The 19,036-nt window shown below is 40.2% G+C and overlaps 2 protein-coding genes across 6 annotated transcripts in view; one reads left to right on the top strand and one right to left on the bottom strand.

Moving 5' to 3' along the window:
• Nucleotides 1–5,991, bottom strand: part of LOC101860903 (serine/threonine-protein kinase/endoribonuclease IRE1) — a 47,020-nt gene extending 41,029 nt beyond the window's left edge. Inside the window, exon 1 of one of the 2 annotated variants that reach the window (XM_035970504.1) lies at nucleotides 5,775–5,991. In XM_035970504.1, coding sequence (XP_035826397.1) covers nucleotides 5,775–5,849 — 75 coding nt within the window. In that variant the 5' untranslated portion in view covers nucleotides 5,850–5,991. The remainder of the gene's footprint in view (nucleotides 1–5,774) is intronic. The other variant, XM_005101244.3, reaches the window with a different exon arrangement.
• LOC101861132 (testis-expressed protein 2) overlaps nucleotides 1–19,036 on the top strand; it is a 45,745-nt gene that overhangs the window by 16,198 nt on the left and 10,511 nt on the right. Inside the window, exons 1-6 of one of the 4 annotated variants that reach the window (XM_013084171.2) lie at nucleotides 6,192–6,330; nucleotides 11,606–13,022; nucleotides 13,812–14,322; nucleotides 15,175–15,347; nucleotides 16,591–16,917; nucleotides 17,418–17,647. In XM_013084171.2, the coding sequence (XP_012939625.1) occupies nucleotides 11,613–13,022; nucleotides 13,812–14,322; nucleotides 15,175–15,347; nucleotides 16,591–16,917; nucleotides 17,418–17,647 (2,651 nt within the window). In that variant the 5' untranslated portion in view covers nucleotides 6,192–6,330; nucleotides 11,606–11,612. Of the gene's footprint in view, nucleotides 1–6,191; nucleotides 6,338–11,605; nucleotides 13,023–13,811; nucleotides 14,323–15,174; nucleotides 15,348–16,590; nucleotides 16,918–17,417; nucleotides 17,648–19,036 lie in introns of those variants that run through there. The other 3 variants (XM_005101245.3, XM_013084172.2, XM_005101246.3) reach the window with 3 other exon arrangements.

Here is a 19,036-nt window from a genome sequence, read left to right as displayed (position 1 = left end):
CTGACAATACATAAATAGATTTATTTGACGTATGTTGGATGAAACAATAAGTTGACTATAAATCACAAAAACTTAAAACCAAAAATTTAGGACATTCAATTATTCAACTCCAAATCAAATTCTTCCCTTACTTTATGTATAAACTCGCTACTTTTCAAATTAGGCCTATTTATTCAATCTATTCATTTTAATTTGAACTTTAAGGGGGAATTACAACATATACTGTTAAAACTAGACAGTTGTCCGTCCCGATCCAATAGTGTAAAAACTCTTTTTTTTTTTGCGATCTTCAAAATCTTGTTGCAACAAAAAGAGTCTCCCGAATTCATTAACTCTTTATCTCTGAGGGGGGGGGTAACCCAGTATGCCGGGGCCCGTTTTTCATACTAAATATAAAAAGGACAAAATCGTCACAAAATTGGTGATTAAATCAAATGAATGAAATCTTCATAAAAGTGACCTGTTTTCAGCAGCTGCCGAAAAGTAATTTGATGTCGAAGTTGTCATAAATGATAAAGGAATGCACCGGAGCTGAAGTCAGCGGCTCACTGGCACAGGGGTTCCGACCGCGAGCCGCTGGGAGCAGCTTGCTCGTGATAAAAAGTTAACAAAATTTTGATTATATTACTTGTTATAAAATTGGGTTTGTAAAAATATGAAAATTTTATAGTTGGCAAGCTTCTGCCAAAGCCTTCAAACTGCCAAGATAAAATTTTCATTTATTGAAACGAAGTGTCGAGTCCGAATAGACACAAGTTTTATTCGGACTCTAAATTGAGTCCAGCATGACATCCGTTCCAACTTCCAACGCTTGTTCCTAAATATTTCCTGCATTTATGAAAATTTTTTCAACTATAATGTGATAACAATCGAGACGTGAGCTTTAATATCCAGTTCCTAGATCTATCTAAACCGGCCCTGCCCTCATCATTAGTATGAACAGAACAACCAAGTTGAGTTGACCTTGCCGGGGGGCAAAGTTAATTATGTCGACCAATGAGACTGTGCGTAGCGATCACACACTCTCGGCTCGCTGGGGGAAAAGGTGTTGGGAAGAGGCCACGGCTGTCGGTTTTGTGCGATGAGATTTTTAAAAATAATTAATTACAGAAAAACTATAACACACAACAAAATGAAATTAAAGTGTGGAAGGACAAATGGTGGTGAAAGTAATGATGATGCTGTAATGGTGGTGGAAAGACCCTGAATTGTCGATTACCGTGTACTTAGACACTGCCGTTGGGAAATGAGAGTGAAGTTTTCTTTTTACTTTTGACACAATTACAGTCCTAGTAGGTAATTCTAGTTCTACGTAAAATCCCCCGATGACAGTTATATTATGTAACCTCCTTACACTCGTATTACAACTCATTTAGAAGCCGAGTCCAGAAAACATTTTTTTCGGACAAGAGTCCGAATAGATAATACTCATATTCGAACTCGAGTCCGAATAGAGCCGGCCTTATTGAAAACTGCATCTGGAAATAATATTAAATTCTGAACCAGCATCCATAAACCAGTGACTCACTGTGGCTGTGGTGTCTCTTTTGAAGATCACAAAGAGATCAGTTTTTTGCCATGATTGCATCATGTACTATTTTCTCGCAACAAAAAGGGGAGGTACAACTTTCAGTTTAAAATGTACGCAGTGGCTACATTCACGGCGCCCTGAAGGCAGTTTGCAGGTACTGTTGAGGCTACGTTCACGGCACTATTTAAAGCTTTGTTTAGGGGGAGCGTCCACTGCCAGTTTAAGTCAGCCTGTTTTAGTCAGTGACGACAGTGACGTATAGATTTAATACTTTGGCCAGCTTCAAGTGTTCCATCTCATGAGATGAAGGAAAATGAAGGGTCCTTACTGAACAAAAGTCGGGACATGGGATATATATGGAAAATTGGATACGGACATGGGAAACGAGAGGTGAGAGATGGGAAACAGAAGGTAGGATTCGGAAGACGGGACTGGTCATAAAATGTGTATAATAATGACTGTATTGCACCAGGTCAGCCTGGGAACCGACGCAGAGAGAAAATGACGGGAATCAATTATTAATATATTAAATATCAAACACCCTCTCTCTCTCTCTCTGTCTGTCTCTCCCCCTTTCTCTATCCTTCTCTCTTTCTTCCCACCCCCTCTCTCTCTCTCTTTTTCTCTGTCTCTGTCTATCGGTCTCTCCCTCCCTCCCCCCCCCCCTTCTCTCTCTCTCACACGCACACACACACACTGCCCGCAGACAAAATTGCACGCTTTCAGCTCGATGGCGCTGGAACGTTTGTTTACACTCGTATCACGGGCTGTCACGTGCTAACACAAGGTTGCACCCAAGTCTCGCCCAAGTCTCGCCCAAGTCTCGCCCACACGCGAGATAGATTTAGAGCAATTGAAACATCCTGGTACACGTGTATACATTTTAGTCAATATATACCCTAATACATAGTTCCATAATTAAGAGTTTGTCATTTTCCCTTACACAGATGAGCTCTGAGCCAGAGCTCAGTGTAAGGGAAAAAGATGAATGGTCGATCGGTCAAGGATCACTGCTTCGTTTTCCTTCATCTCATGGGATGGAACGCTTGAATTCGAAGCAGGCCACCAAATATTAAATATATATCACTGACTAAAATCGGCTTACTTAAACCGGCACTGGACGCTCCGTCTAAACGAAGCTTGAGTGCCGTGAGCATAGCCTCAACCGCGCCTGCAAACTGCATTCAGGGTGCCGTGAACATAGCCTGCCAACTACATTCACGCCTGCAGACTACGTTCACGGCGCCATGAACCGTATTGAACGTAGCCACTTGTAACCTGTGTTAAATGTTATTAGGCCTAAAGGCCCTTTTAAACGTTTGTCAACATTACAGTAGACAACAGACAAGTCATGGGTAGTTGGTGGGAGGCTCTGCTGGTGTGGTTTGCTCCTTTTTTCACTTTCAGTTCCTGTCCAAACATGATCAGTATCAACCTTTCTCATTTCTGGCTGGATTGTACTTTACCTGACCTCCAGTCTGGGCCCGTGATTACTACGCGTGTACCAAGCCTAACTACTCACTTATAGTTCTCTACGTGCAGACAAAAGGTAGTTTCACAGGCGACTTCGCGCACAGCGCAAGCCAGTGGCGAGGCGAGGAGAGCGAGAGGTGGTGGTTGAGGGTGGGTAGGGGATTTAACTTTGGTGGACCTCCGTGTATCATACTCATACCAACAATGGGGGGTTCTTTCTTTTCTTGTTTCTTACACGCGGCACTATAACTTGTGACCTTATTCGGTTGCAAGTACTGTAAAACTCTTCTACTAAAATGTAGCAATGATCATAAAAATCTTTATTTGTCAGAAAGTGTTTGCAAATAGGTGCATTTTGTAGTTCTGTATCTTCACAGAGCATGGAACTTTTTGAATTTTAGAAATTCAACTATAAACAAAAAAGTTACGAAATTTTTAATCAATTAATTTTTGGAACACTTTTATATATGAAAAAAAAAAAAAATTTAATATAGGACCTTCTTTGGTGAGTTTAGAGACAATATTTGTCATAACTCGCTCATTTCTCGGAGTATTATGTAAATGAAACTTGGCAACCCAGTACATTATCTAGTGCATAAATCTAGTCCTGCTTTCAGATTTTTCATAGCTGTCTTACTTTTTGACTTATGAAGACGTTTTTATAGGTAAAAATGTGGTGGTATTCGGTGCGTATTGAGACAATATATTGTCATAGCTCGCCTATTTCTTGGAGTATAATGAAACTTGGCAGTCTAGTACAGTTTTTAATGCATAATCTAGTCATGCTGTAATATCTATCATACGTTTTGAGTTGTAAAGACATTTACAGGTAAAAAAGTGGCCTTCTTTACAGATTTACAAAGATTATCAGTCATATATATATATCTTTTCCCAAAGTCAAGAAATCTCAATGAAACTTGGCAACAAAAGATTCCTCCTTGCCAAGCAATGTTCGGGATCAATTTGTCACCAAAATGCAAAATGTAAGCAAAGAGCTCTATTTATTAGTCTAACAAATCCAGTTCTCTACAAGTAAAAGCATGCACACTTTGTAATGGAAAATAAGATCGTCTCTGAATATATATATAGTGTCCTTTTGTCAAGTGTTGTAGACTAAGATCCGTTATAAATGAATAAATTATATAGTTTACAAGTCATGGGAATATTTCGCATATGTGTCTAAGGCTACAACTTATACTATAAAATGTAACAGATATTTAGACCATCCCCCCCCCCTCTCTCTCTCTCTCTCACTCACACACACATGCACGCACACGCACTCACGCCCGCAGGCGTGAACGACACGAGACTATCTTCCCAGACTGGACTATATATGTGTGCCATACTCTTTAATAACAATCTCAATGCCTCACTTTTCCAAACAGAACAAACAGGACGAGTCCAAGTGTGTGTTTTTCCAAGAGGGGGGAATAGGCTTTCATCTATTATAACGCAAACACAAAGCCATACACACACCACTTCTCAAGAAAGTTTGCTTTTTTCTGTTTTTATATTCTTCTCTCATGCAATTAAGCAAATAAAAATGACTACATCTATTGTGTTGTGACTAAAATGCAACACAAGTGACAAATGCAAGTTATCAAGGCCCCCGTTTAGTCTTCAAGCATCCTTCCCCACCTTTCCGGTTCACAAGCGGGGCCTAGTTTGTAGCGCCCGAGGCGACTGATGGCTGATGACGTCACTCAGTGGAATTTTCCCAGCTGCCGGTCGTTCACCCAGCACGCGCAAATGGTAGTGCCGCTTTTCCCTTAGTTACTCCCACATTTTTATAGATTTCCCAAAAACCGCTAAACACAGAAGCATGAAATTTTAAGGGAAAGAAGAAAAATGGTGTAAAACTTATCAGTCAGTTTGACAAATCACAACTCCGAAAAATCTTCAAAGAGCACCACATCAACAACTTTCGCAAAAGTTTTCGACTTCTTCTTGGAAGGGTACAAACTTGTCAATCTGCATACTACGTGATTGACCTCTTTTCTGATTGGCTGCCAAGTTTTATTTATATCCATTCCCGAGGAGCGGCGTGAGAGCGAGTTGAAGACAACAACCATTGCGTTAGTTCGTTCCACGAAACACCCCAGTGGTGGGGGCCAAAAATCGGCAGAACAAAACGCGCTCAGTGGGCATTGCTATAATATGTCTAAAACTAAACAGACAAGTTACTAGACCTAGAATCTATCTAATCTAGTGATCACAAGGAGCACAGTCTAGAATCTATCCAGATCTAGATCTAGATCCAGTCTAAAACTGGACTCTAACTCTAGTTCTAGAATCTACATCATTTAGACAAAGATCTAATCTAGATCTAGAATCTAGAGATTCCAGAATCTAGATTAGATCTAAACGTCTAGATCTAGAGTAGATCTAGTCTAATAATTGGACTACTTGGCTAGATCTAGATCTGGTAAGATTGAAGAATACCGGACCAGCGGACTGACTTTACCTATGTCTCAACCTTAGGCCTTAGGCTTAGGAATTCATAATTTTCCCGTTTTCAATATCTCTCAATGGAGAATCTCGGACCGATAGATCTAGATCTAGATCTATTCATTAAAATTTTGTCAGGGGGCAGACCCCCCTGAACCCCCCTCCTCCACCCCAACCACCCGCCCCACCTACCCCACTTTCTCGCGCAATAATGTACGAGTGGTCCGGTATTCTTCAATCTTCCCGGATAGGCATAGAGTTCAGCCAGTTCAGGGATGATTAGGAGAAGAGTAGGTTAGGAGCAGGGGAAAAAGGCTCTTACCGGTTCAGACGAAGAAATCAGAGAGAACACCAAACAAAATAAGAGAGCCATTGACGCCATCTTTCCATATTTCATCCCGCCAATATATACATAGAAAGATGTTCTTGTTATTCATTTAAATAAAATCTTTAACGATCTCATCTGTTACATGCGTTTCCACCCATACAACAACAAATATACGCCATATTGTAAAGTTAGTTTCGGTGATTATTTGTCATTGAAATAGTATTGGTCAGAATTGACAAGATTTTACAAAATATAATATCAAATCAAAACATTTTAAAAACAAAGTACAAATAAAACAAAGGTATTAAACATGTCAACATTTTCAAGGGCATATTATGTTTTAAATGTACAAATTATCTTTCATACACGTAATGAAAACAAACTTCACCCCGTTATAACAAAAACAGGAAGTTGTCTGAACTATCAACTCAACTCTCAGAGCCAGCAGTTTTCTCTGTCTCAATGGCGATGTGCTGAAGACTGAAGCACCGACGCACTTGATCCTGTTAATGTGATTTGAGTTTCTTTGTAAATTTAGAACGGATCCGTGGTAACAAGTAATATTCTTGTATTTTATGTTATGTATTACAATTAATAATACATTGTGCTTTTAATGCTTTCGCCAGATTTTTTTTACTGCGTTTGTCAATGATACCAGACTCCAGACTCTGCTGGCAGACAGTGGCAATGAGTGAAACTTTTGTTTGTAACAGAATTAGATCTAGAGATGACTTGCATACCATTGATAATTATTTTCACGGTAAGATTGAAGAATACAGGACCAGCGGACTGACTTTGCCTATGTCTCAACCTTAGGAATTCATAATTTTCCCGTTTTTAATATCTCTCAATGGAGAATCTCGGACCAGGAGAACTATTCATTAAAATTTTGTCAGGGGGGAGACCCCCCTGAACCCCCCCTCCCCCCTCCTCCACCCCAACCACCCGCCTGACCAAACCCACTTTCTCGCGCAATATAAGAAAGTGGCTATTCTCACCCGCCCAGAATTTCTCGCAAGATCAACTCCTCCCCTCTTCTCTCTCTCTCTGTCTCTATCTGAATACTGTCTATCGGTGTGGACGATCAAATTGACCAAAACAAAGTTAAAAAATGATGTTAAAACACAAAAGTAAATTAATTTGGTTGTCTACAAAGATGCTACGGCTATTTAACTTTTCGAATCGAGCCGAACTACGCGGGTCGCCATTTTGTTTTGCCCGGAAATTCTCGCGCTACTCCTCTCTCTCTTTCTCTCTCTCTCTCCACTGCCCACAGACAAAATTGTACGCATTTAGTAGGCTACAGTTGTAATGGAACGTTTGTTCACGGCACAGAATTCTACAATTTTTCTGTTATCACAGTGTAGAATTCTGTGGTTTAGGGTGAATGCAAAATTTGGTGAACGCGCACCGGGTGAGAATAGCCACAAGACTCGCCTGCACTATTCTCACTCCGGGTGAGAATAGAGGTGGCCGCGCAATAATGTACGAGTGGTCCAGTATTCTTCAATCTTCCCATTTTCACTTCTGACAGTGCCAGAGCTGTTCCAAAAGCGACCATTGATACCTCTGTTCCCAATTCATGTAATAGTACAGGGTGTAAATGCCTGCAAAGAGGATTATATTATGACATAATTCCTGATTGGCCACTCTATTGGTGAGAATAGTGCAGGCGAGCCTTTTGGCTATTCTCACAGGGTGTGCGTTCACCGTGATTGGCCAACCAGTGTAGCATTCACCGTAAACAAACGTTCCAGCGCTCTTGTGTTGAAAGCATGCAATTTTGTCTGCCGGCAGTGAGAGAGAGAAGAGGGACGGCGAGAACTTCGTTGCAAAAAAATGGCAACCTGTGTAGTTTGGCTCTATTCGAAAAGTGAAATAGCCGTAGCGTGTTTGTAGATGACCTAACTAATTTACTTTTATTGTGCTTGCTATACTATAACATTTTTTTCTTTGTCTCTTTGTCAATTTGATCGTCCACACCAATAGACAATGTGTAATTCAGAAAGAGAGAGTGAGAGAGAAGGAGTAGGCCTAGCGAGAACTTCCGGGCATAATTAAATGGCGACACGCGTAGTTCAGCTCGATTCGAATTTAATAAGTGAAATAGCTGTACATAACATCTTTGTAGAGGACCAATTTAATAAACTTACTGTTGAAACATAACATCATTTTTTTCTTTCTTTTTTTCAATTTCATCATCCACACCGATAGACAGTATTCAGAAATTAGGAAAAACAGGTCTTGTTTCACACTGGATGCGAATAGCCAACACTGGCAAGTCTCACCAGGGATGAGAGGTCGATCGTATTTTTATTCTCACCCAGGGTGAGAATAGCCACTTCCTTCCTGATTTAGATTCCCATTAAATTTCTTTGCCTTCCTGTTCCTAAAAATGAAAGAACAGAACGATTCTAACTAATTTAATGCCAAAATTGCGACAAGTAACCCATGTGTGTACATTTACAATGATTTATCATTTGATCTGATGATCACTTGCAACCTTGCATAGTCTGTAATTGTTCTACTTTTGACTTGTAGCTATGATATTAATAAATGGAAACAAAGTCAACATTAGTTGGTGTAGACAGGTAGAATTAACCCTGGAAACGTGCAGGCCCTATTTAAAAAAGGTCGTAGCCGGGCTACCCGGGAAGCGCGCAGGCCCTTTATAGGGCTCACCTACTTCGACCGGGAAGCGCGTAGGCCTAATTTTTAGTCACTAATTTGTGCCAAATGCTTGTTAGTCAACTTCGTGTTTTGGGTTGTTTTTTTTTTCAAATACATTTTAATTCAGTAGCTTTTTATGGTTAACAAATATGACAATTTTCCCTTCCAAAAACGTAGGCTAGATGTTCCAATATATATTGCCTCTGGATCTCACTGGTTTTACTCCGGCCTTTGGAGAGCGCGCATACGCCTTCACATGAATTTCCTCCTTTTTTAAAATTCCCGAGTGGCAGCTATGATTAAAGAAAATGACGTAGTAAATTACAGGTCAAAGTTATAAATAGTGACCAATGACTATGCAAGTTATCTTGACCTCGTAGAGCATCTCTTGGCCAAGATATCGATCGATGAAGTGACACGGTCCAGCTGAGCGACTACATGCTATGTGTTATCACTTGTTGCGCCGTGCTGATGTACTAATTGTTGAGTTTATTGCGTTTTGCGCTTTGTTTGTATTTATTTGATCGCCTGTCATTTTTATCATGCCTTTTATCATCTGTTGAGCCGTAAATGGTCATTTTTCAGTACCAGGTATACATCTCGGGTATCTTACCTGATTCTCCCTGCCAAACCCCTATGTTTACAACAATACAACTGATCGGCCGTGGCGGCGGAGCATTTTTGGCGGGTTACTTTCGGTCAAATGCTGAGCATTTCTAGGGTTAGGTACTAGAAACTAAATTTTCAAAAACTGTATGCCAAATATATCTGTTCCATATGAAAGGCCTATCATAATGACTAAGAATGTTGATACCATTCTTTAACCTCTCAGTCAATTTTTAAGTGGTAACTTTTAAAATATGATCCAATTTGCTTACAGTCGCTAACTGGCTGCTACCCCATGTTTGACAGTCAATAAAAGAGTACTAAGCACACCAAACATCTCCACCTTAACAGAGTACAATTATTTTAACATAGATATGGAGCCTAATTTGTTTTCAAGACTGTGAGATCATTGCACATCAGTATTTAATCGCCTCAAACATGATGGTCTGTCGTTATTTCCATGAAAACACAGCGGTACACCGGTCCCCACGACGAGCGATTCGGTTCTATACTGTAGTGTGCAAAGTGCTCCCCACGTCGAGCTTCGCGGAAGGAATGATGCAAAATAATTCCAAGCTGATTACTTTATTCTAATAGAAAATTAATTGATCCTTCTAGTGATACCTTTTTTGAATTGGTATTTTACATATTTCTGTTGAAAAAATGATCTTTGAAAACTTGGAAGGTATTTTTAAAGGCTTTCTATTTATACGTCAAAGCGAAAAATATATCAGGGGAAAGCCCTTTCATAGCTCTACAGTTCTCCGCCAATGAAAAGACGGCATTTAATCATCAATCTTTCCGCAAAGCATATTTGAATGCTCGCATGTCAATTTTTGAACTGGCCTAATAATGGGACATTATCAACTTACACCATTGTAACGAGGGAAAGCTGAACTTTTACAAGGTGCACAGCTTTTGGTATTTGATAGCGAAAGAGCGAAGTAACAGTGATCTGAATTACCTTGATTTTACCGAAACCACAGGCTCAGAAGGCTGCGAGTGCCCGTGACGCCGTGTTTACGCTCTAATAGAATAGAAGGTCTAGAAAATTAAACATACAAAGAATGCAAGTTTATTTTACTCACAGTTATGTAAATGCAATCTGATATTGGTATAATGGTCAAGATTATGATTCATGACTGTTAAATTTGCTGAATTGTTCGGAGGGGGGGAGGGTTATAAGATGAAGAGAAGTGAGGATTAGGGTAAAGGGTAGAGAAAAGGGTAGGGACAGGGTAGCCTGGCCTTACACCTACCCTTGGCCAACCCATACTGTAATCCTACCGTCACCATAACCTTTACCTTATAATTACTTAAATCCAGTAAATGTGAATAAAAATGAAGCAGATCTGGAAGATTGCCATTAAATTGCTCATTCTTTGTACTGGAACTTGTAAGAGATTTGTTGGGTTGGGGTTTTTTTTCAGTTCAGTTTTGTTTTGAAGTTGAAAAAGATTTCCAAGAAACACATTCTCTGATGCTCTTAAATTTTGATTAAGTATCAAAAGAGTTGGTGCTCCAATTAAAGTATTAAATGATGGGCGGCTGTGCTACAAACACACTATCTTTCTAGTACATTTTAAAGAAATGGAGAATCATGCAAAACAAACACTTAAAATACAGTTTAAGCCATTTATTGATTATATCTCGTTAATCTAGAAATTTTAAGAATAGATGCAGTATACCATTCCCCACCATTACGAATTTGGCAGAGTCATTAAGAGTTTTGTTCGGTTTTTCTAAAGCACAATTGTTGTTACAGTACACCCCTGATTCTGATTTTTTTTAAATATTTCGGCTACCCCAACCCATTGTCAATCTTCCTTGTGCATAGGTGGATCTACCAGACCAGGAGAGTCTACAGCATTACATAATCACATGCAGCTGTAAAAACACCCTCTTTGTGTCAAGCTCTTGTTGTCACTCAGTGCCATTTTTGCCCTTTGAAAAACATTCTAGACCCTAGCCAAAGCCAGGACTAAGGCAAACATTAGGATGACCAAGATGTTAGAAAATCCTTGCTTTTTTGTGTTGTGGGTGACAGCCTGGGCCAATGAGATTAATGGCTCATTATATGAAACTCAAAACAGTTAGCTACGGTGGGTGAGTGGCATGGTGTGTTGTGATGCAAAATCAGTATCAAGGGAATTTGATGTATTTTGTAGTTTCAAAGGTTTCTTTTTGTTGATCAGCCTCCCATAACTTCTTTTTTTACATCACGCCTGTAACATTCTTGGCTACAATCCCTGTCCTTGACACCCAAGGGCAGAAGACTATCCATTGCCATATTACGAAGTTGTAAGCCAGATTACTATTTTTTAAAATTTGTTGATTACTTAAACATACTGGTGGGTGGGCAACCCTGATGCAGTCAAGTACTGATATAGGCAAGTCTATCTGTCTAGTTCAGGTTGCTTGGATTTGTGTAGCATTATAATAATGAAGCAGTGCTCTTATAGAGTATTTTATAATTTATTGATAAAATTGTATTGGCCTGTTTCTGAATTGAATTGTTTGACTAGTTTTACCTCAATCTATCTCTTCAGTGTGGCGATGAGCTTCAAGAAAGGTCTGGGCAAGCCCTCCCGGCCCCCGCCACCGAAGCAGGGGCAGGGCAAGGGTAGTGTCAGTCTGTCAGGCTTTAGTTTCAAACAGCTGGAGGAGGATGAGGATGATGAGGATCTTACAGCTTTCACTGGCAAGTACGACAAGTTAGTTGAAGAATCTCACCGAGTGCAGAAACAGAAGCCGAGCAGTGAGAGAACATTTTCTTCATCGTCTGTCTCGTCCACCTCCTCTGCTCCAGCAGAGCTCAGGTCCCTAGAACAACAGCCGGAGAAAGTTGTCTCTGGAGGCTCATCATCAGTGGATGGTGTTGGAGTGAGGCCCCCATTACTATCAACAGGATCTTTTCCCATGGATAAACCCCCCCTAAAACCAGCAATATCTCTCCCAGTGGATGTTGCTGCTCACAATTCCCCAATAAGAGAGCGAGCCAAGGCAAAACTTGAAACCTCAAAAGAAATATTCTCGGGTCTTAAAGGTAAAATTACAGACAAAATTTCTAGAACAATTGAGGAATTCTCTGGTGATTCCAGCTCAAGCCCAAGTCCTGAAAAAGAGAAACAAAAGTTGCTGCCTGTTGAAAAGCCATCAGAGCGAGAGCCTGTGGTGAAAGAAAATGTGACTTTGTTCAGGTCCTCAGGTATTGTAGAGGACCACCCCTTGGCTCACTTGGAAGTGGAGGATGACTTTGAAGATGTCATAGAGGATGTCATCAGTGCGTCTCTTCAGAAAGAGCCAAGTACTGAGGATGACACTCTGGTGTTTCATGAACCTGAAGGACGTGGTACTCCTGACTCTGAGATGCTTATGTTTGAAGAGCATTTCATCAGTGAGCCAACAGAGGACTTCACAGGCATGCCTGGTCTCAGCACCTCCACTCAGCTCAAATCTCGCTCGAAAATCAAACGCTTCATGAAGAAAAAGGAGCCCATGACATCTGCTGTGGCTCACATGTCTGCCTTGCACTTCACACCAGATGAAGATTTGGCCAAGCCTTTATTTAGGAAACCGACGTCAGATGATAGCCAAGCTGACAACACTGCTTCTCAGGGGGCAGCCCCAGAGAAGAGCGAAGTGCCTTCTTCCCCTTTCTCTGACTCTACTGCCAATGCCATCCTACGCCAGCTCAGTTTTGCAGACAATCGTCCGGTTCCTGTTCAAAAGCTCATAGTCATTTCCCTTTTCGTGTTTGCTTACCTTATCCTGCCGTTGCCTTCATACATGTCGGGATTTATCATGGGGTCCCTGCTCGCCACTGCCAGCTGTGGTTTCTACTTGTGGCTGATGGAACCTCCGCCTCCCTCTGAGCCTTTTACTCTGCCTCCTGTTGAGGATCTACCCCCACCACCAGTGCCTGAGATGAAGGTTGGGTTGGAAGGAGAGGAGTGTCGCCATAAGGTAGGCTCAGTGTAACATGTTGACAGATAACTGCTGGCATGAATCTCATACTGCCATGTAAAAGCACAACCTCTGATAAATGTTTCAAGCGTCAGTCTAATAGATATTAGGGCAATTTTATCATGTCGTAGGTTGGGTACATTGTTAAAAGAAGAATACAGTTTTAACACCATCGTTTGTGGCAAGTAAAGATTTTAAAAGCCATGTTTCTTCAGCCTAGAGTTCTGGTATGTCAGTGACAGCAAGAAACAAATTGTAAATGTACTTTATCTTTCTGTTGTATACTGTTGAAAAAATGTGTTAAGTAGGGGCTTATGTCTGTTCAGTTTAAAAGAAGAACATTTATGGCTTTCGTCTTGGGTGGGGGGGTGGGGGCAGTGTTTAAAAGTTATAAATTTAACTTGTGCATATTTTTTTTCCAATTGCTTTTTATGGGATATGAGACACTTCTGAAAGTCAATCACTTTCTAAGCTGCTCAGTGGTTTAAATTTAAACAGAGTACTGGTGGTCCAGTTAGCTGCAGATAGACTTTGTGTAACCACAAAACGTGAATGTAAACTCAATCAAAGTTCTGTTGCAGTGAATGGTCAGTATTTGATGAGTAAAAGTTAATCATTTCCTTAAAAAAAAAAAATCAGTGGTTTGATTTTTTGTGCAGGTGTATAATGTAAAGATGGTTACAGTAACTGCTTCTGAGGGTACACATTTCTAAAGAGTACTCGTTTCAAATTTTGAATCACATGAAAAATAAACTGGAGTTAATTCCATTTCTTTTCCTCCTTTTTTAGGGGTGGATGAATGAGCTGACTGACTACACTGTTGAAAACTACCACATAAACAAGACTCACTGTGTCTTCATCAGTCTCGAAGGCACACACTTGCGACTGCAGCGGCCCAAAAACCCTGTTCCCAAGAGGGCAATGTGGGACGAAAGCTTTCCAAAGCCACAGTTTATCCACCAGCGGCATTTCGATCTTCCAGGCTCAAGCGTCTATCTTTTACCTCAAGGGCTTGTGAAGAAAAGAATCTGGAGCAAGAAGTACCCGATATGTATCTCTTTAACATCTGCCAAGGGCGGCGTTAGTAGTAACGGGGAGGATGCAGCAACATCAAAACTGAAACACATTTTGTCTGAACCAATCATCGGAGCAAAGAAGGAGAAAGTGTCTGATATGGGTTTCGAAATAATCACGGAAGAAAAATGTGATAGTAACGTGCTGTACCTGTTTGCTCGCACTGGACGAGAGAAAGAGGAATGGTTTAAACGATTCTCCGCCGCTGCTGCTGGAATTCCATTAGGTGAGTCTCTTTACTCTCCTGTTTTACTTCAGACATTTTTATGCTTCTGCTTCTTCTTTTCTGTCTCTGAAATCTAGAAATTTTCTCTTTCCATCTTTCCTTTCTTTGAAACTGTTTTTCCCTTTCCCTATCTCTTTTTCTTTATTCTTTTGTTCAGGGAAAGTCGAGATGAAAGCAGATAGAACATATCTAATGAAGAGCATGTCTAGTGAAGAGGAAAGGAGAACATTTTTCCATCACTGCCAAGCTTTAGACCCAGGACTTACTGAATTAGAAGCAAACGCTGTATCTCCAGACCATGAAAGCCTCTCATGATTCATTGTTTAGTTTAGCATCTACATCACAGCTTCATATATTCCTTTGGCCAAAATACAGGAGGGTGAAATCTTTGCAAAAATGTCCCAATTTTTCCCAGAAAGATCTATATAAAGTCATAAATGAGACCATAGATTATTCGTAAAAGATACCTCTAGAACAGTCTCAAAGTCAATATTGAATCTGTGCCATTGCTGTGACTTTTGCAAGTGATGATGTCATAGAAACTGACAATGTTGATTTAACAAGTTGATCAATTGTTGAGCATGTATGTGTAGACTGTTCTTCACTGGTGTTCAAAGAAGTCATTTATTTTGGAAAGGATAGGAAATTTGTTCTTGTCAAAGGCTTTGTAACTGGAAATATTGGTAGAGCATAATTATTATGTTGATAGGCTGTCACAAATGAGTTCGTGGATGAATTTTGCTGCATTGATTATTTTCAGAGAGCGTTTCACCAATAAAAGTTATGTTTTCTCTGTATAGCAGTATGATAACATTTTATTTCAAATATGACTTTTGTCTATATGCTCTTGAGGCAACCATGTGATGGACATGAAAAGGGCAGTTGGCAGTAACTCCAGTCCTCCTCCTAAGAAGAGCTCAGAGGTCACCCCACGTCACAAGCGAGAGGGCTCCACAGACTCCATCACCTCAGCATCCAGTCTACCGGACATTGCGCCGGAGGTGAACGGGACAAAAGAAGATAGTGTAAGACATTTTTTAATAGATGGTAATGTATTAGATTGTTTTAAAAAGGGTAATGTCAGTTTTCATCATTTCATTGCATGATTTTGGAAATAATCTGATGGAAGATTTTTTTTGGGGGGGGGGCAGCTGAAGACTATCTCGCTGATTAATGGATCAAATGTTACGATATTTCTCACATATAACCAAGCATAGTAAAAAGTCTGAGAATCCGCAATCAAATTTGAGAAAAAAAAATTTATTTCCATGGATATGACGGCCATATTGGATTTTATTGACATGACTTACGTAATTAATACCGCACTTATTTTTCATGGAAATAAATTGGGGTTTTTGCATGCATTTTGGCAAAAAATAGATCTACAAATCTGTGTCATAAATTTTTCTTAAACTTTCAAGAACATTTTTAATGATTTTTTTACCTGAGGTAGAATTCACGTTTGCAAAAAAATCTGTGAAAATCCACACTCCAAACACCAGCAACAAAAAACTATTCCTTATATCAAAAATCAATCGCACAAATTTTTTATATTACTTTTCTTCATTCTGTGAAGATTTCATGAAGATTGGATGAAAAATGGTGGAGTTATTTTTAAAAGTATATAGAAAAACTGTTTCGAGAAAACGGGCGATAAAGAAAAATAAAAGATTGGCTTTATGAGGAAATGGTGGTGACAAACATGCCCGATATAGGAAGAAATAAGGCTTTAGGGGGTTCTTATGCGATGAAATAGTTGTAAGAGAGGTTGAAGAAGCTAAAAAGGCCTAAAACTTTAAATTCATAGTTTTGAGCGGAATCGGGACTTTCCTTAAAGGAGTTATTTTCAAAAGTTAAATTTTGTAGTTGTTGTTGTGGCTCATGGTTTGTGTGTCTCGTTAGGATTTTACAAATTACAAGTGTTTATTTCAAACTTGGCAGATAACTTTGTTGTGGGACATCTCTGTGTCGATTTCGTTTCATGTCATTTACCTATTAAAAGTGGAATGAAGATAATGGGATTCTGGTTGGAAACAGATTTAGTTGCTTTTAAGGGCTGCGGGTTGAGAATATATGGTTTTGTCATAGTTTTAAAATGGGGTGTTGTCTTCTGTCTGAAAGCAATAGAGACTGGTTGTGAAGAGGAGAGCTCATTTCTTTTTAATTACTCATTTCCTGGACTTACAGTTTTAGAAAGAAAAAAGCCTTGCTGGAAAGGTTAATGTAGATTTGCTTTTGTCTGATCGGAGCTGAAACTTCTGTCTACAGCAAGGTGTGAGTCTACTGACCTTTGCCCACTACATGGGTCGGCTGATGCCAGCTGGCCTCTCCTCCAGACTGTCCAGCCCCACTCACACAGCACCAGTTAAAGATATTGGCAGCTCCAAAGAAGGGAAAGACGGGGCGAAGAGCCAGCCAGCTAGTAAAGATGAGGAAGAAGCTATTCCCATATCTCAGAATGGGTCTATCGTCTGTGATAGCCAGCTCTTTTGGGTCAACGCCCTGATTGGCAGATGCTTCTTCGATTTTCTCAGAGACAAGTGGTGGATTGGCAAAGTCACTGAAAAGTTGCAGCGGAAACTCAACAAAATTCATGTATGATTTTTAGAAATAAGTTTTGTCTCTTATTTATTGAACTGTCGAGGAAATCAAGTTCCATTCATTTTCTTGTTGCGGCAGAAGAGTTGTTATCAAATTGATACTGGAGATAATCTGTAGAGTTCAGTTTTACTTACATTGTATGGTAACTGAAAATTTCTTCTGCTTAGTGAACTATAGGAAAATTCTTTTTATAATCAGATGGTTAAGGTGTAAAATTTCCTGTCATAAGATCACTCTGTGCTCCTTACAGGCTGCAGCTATTCCTGTCCAACTGGATACTGAGAGATCAGTTTCTCAGTTTCTATTTGAGGAGGATGGAAGGCTTACTGAAGCCTTTTGCCTCTTAGTATTTTAGCTTTATTCTTTTTTTTTTTTTTTGGTTTCATATTGTCTTCTTTTTCTAGTGAGAAATTGTATAGAAGACAGTCATATATGGGTTCAAAACAAGAAGCTGTGGAATAATTTTACAAGTTTTTTCCCTGTCCATTCCTCAGGTGCCATATTTCATAGAGGAACTGCAGGTCACAGATATTCACATGGGCTACGAGATTCCTGCCATCCGTCACGCCGGCCGTCCATACATGGACGAGAAAGGCTTCTGGGTCGACCTGGATATTACCTACTCTGGAGGCTTTACAATGACGATTGAGACAAAGATGAACCTCATGAAGCTTAAAAAATCCCCACATGCGTCCAACTCTCCAGGACGTTCTGTGGACAGCAAGTATGTCATGTGTGTGTGTGTGTGTGTGTTGGGGGCTGAGGGTGTCATGGCCATTCGGTATCTGCTGTTGTTGATTTGATGAGTATGAAAACTGTTTCACTTCAGTCACATATTTTTTTAGTTCTTACAAATTTTTTTTTCTATAGTCACTTGAAGTACACATTTGGAAAATGAAAAACCTGTACTAGTGGGGCCGCTTAGCAAACCTATTGTGCATTTTATGATACAAGCACCAAACTTGGCACAAATGTACATTTACATATTGAAATCATTTTCAGATATTGGGCCACTCGGATTTCTCTCTTTATGGCCGCCATATTGGATTTCAAAATGGCCGCCATTTGAAATCTACATTTGCGATTATCTCTGGGTCAAATGCTGCTATTCACTTCATTTTGGTGTCTAAATATATGTTTTTGGGGTCAAGAAATCCAATGGTAGCAATCTGCATTGCGTATTTTTACTAAAGGGTCGCCATATTGGATTTCAAAATGGCCGCCATTTGAAATCTACATTTGTGATTATCTCTGGGTCTAATGCTGCTATTGACTTTATTTTGGTGTCTAAATGTATGTTTTTTTTGGTCAAGCAAGCCAATGGTAACAATCTGCATTGCGTATTTGTACTAATGGGTCGCCATATTGGATTTCAAAATGGCTGCTTTACATTAAATGGCTGCTTCTCGATCTACATTAGTCGTTATCTTGTCGCCGTCACATGTTTGGAGAAGCCAAGCCCTTCACAGTGTGCCCTGGAGGATGCCAAGAAAAATCTGTTACAACCGTTGCTGCTTGCCTTAGTCAGCATGATCCTAGAGATACCCAGCATCAAGGACCAGATTGCAGACACTAACCCAGCAGCAATTACCGCAGCCTAGATACAGAAGTTCAACTGTGTAAAACACAAGCGAACACGTGGCACCACATCATCCACCTGTGTCAGGCACAGTGTTGCACAAGAGACCCCACTTCCAACATACATTGGGATGATGTTGCATGTTCATACACATAAGAAGGAACTGGTCGACAGACTGTCACACCTTGGCCTGAGTATCTCTTATGATAGAGTGCTCCTGCTCTCAGCAGAGATGGGCAACCATGTCTGTCAACAATTTTACAGAGAACAAGTGGTCTGACCTCCAAAAGTGCGTGGCGAAGAGTATACAATTGCCGCTGTAGATAACACAGATCACAATCCTAGTGCAACAACATCAAAAGACTCCTTCCAAGGTGCCGCTATCTCCCTCGTACAACATCCTCCTTGCACTGATGAAGGAGTAAATCGGAGCATATTCGTTGTGGGAGAATCTGGGGATGCACGGTCCACGACTGTCGCTCCTTTGCCGCACTATTATACTGATGTACTCCCTGTCACTAGCAGCATCAAGAC

This window comes from Aplysia californica, unplaced genomic scaffold (assembly GCF_000002075.1).
Source record: "Aplysia californica isolate F4 #8 unplaced genomic scaffold, AplCal3.0 scaffold00276, whole genome shotgun sequence".
Lineage (NCBI taxonomy): Eukaryota > Metazoa > Mollusca > Gastropoda > Aplysiida > Aplysiidae > Aplysia > Aplysia californica.
This window is presented reverse-complemented; position numbering and strand designations above follow the sequence as displayed.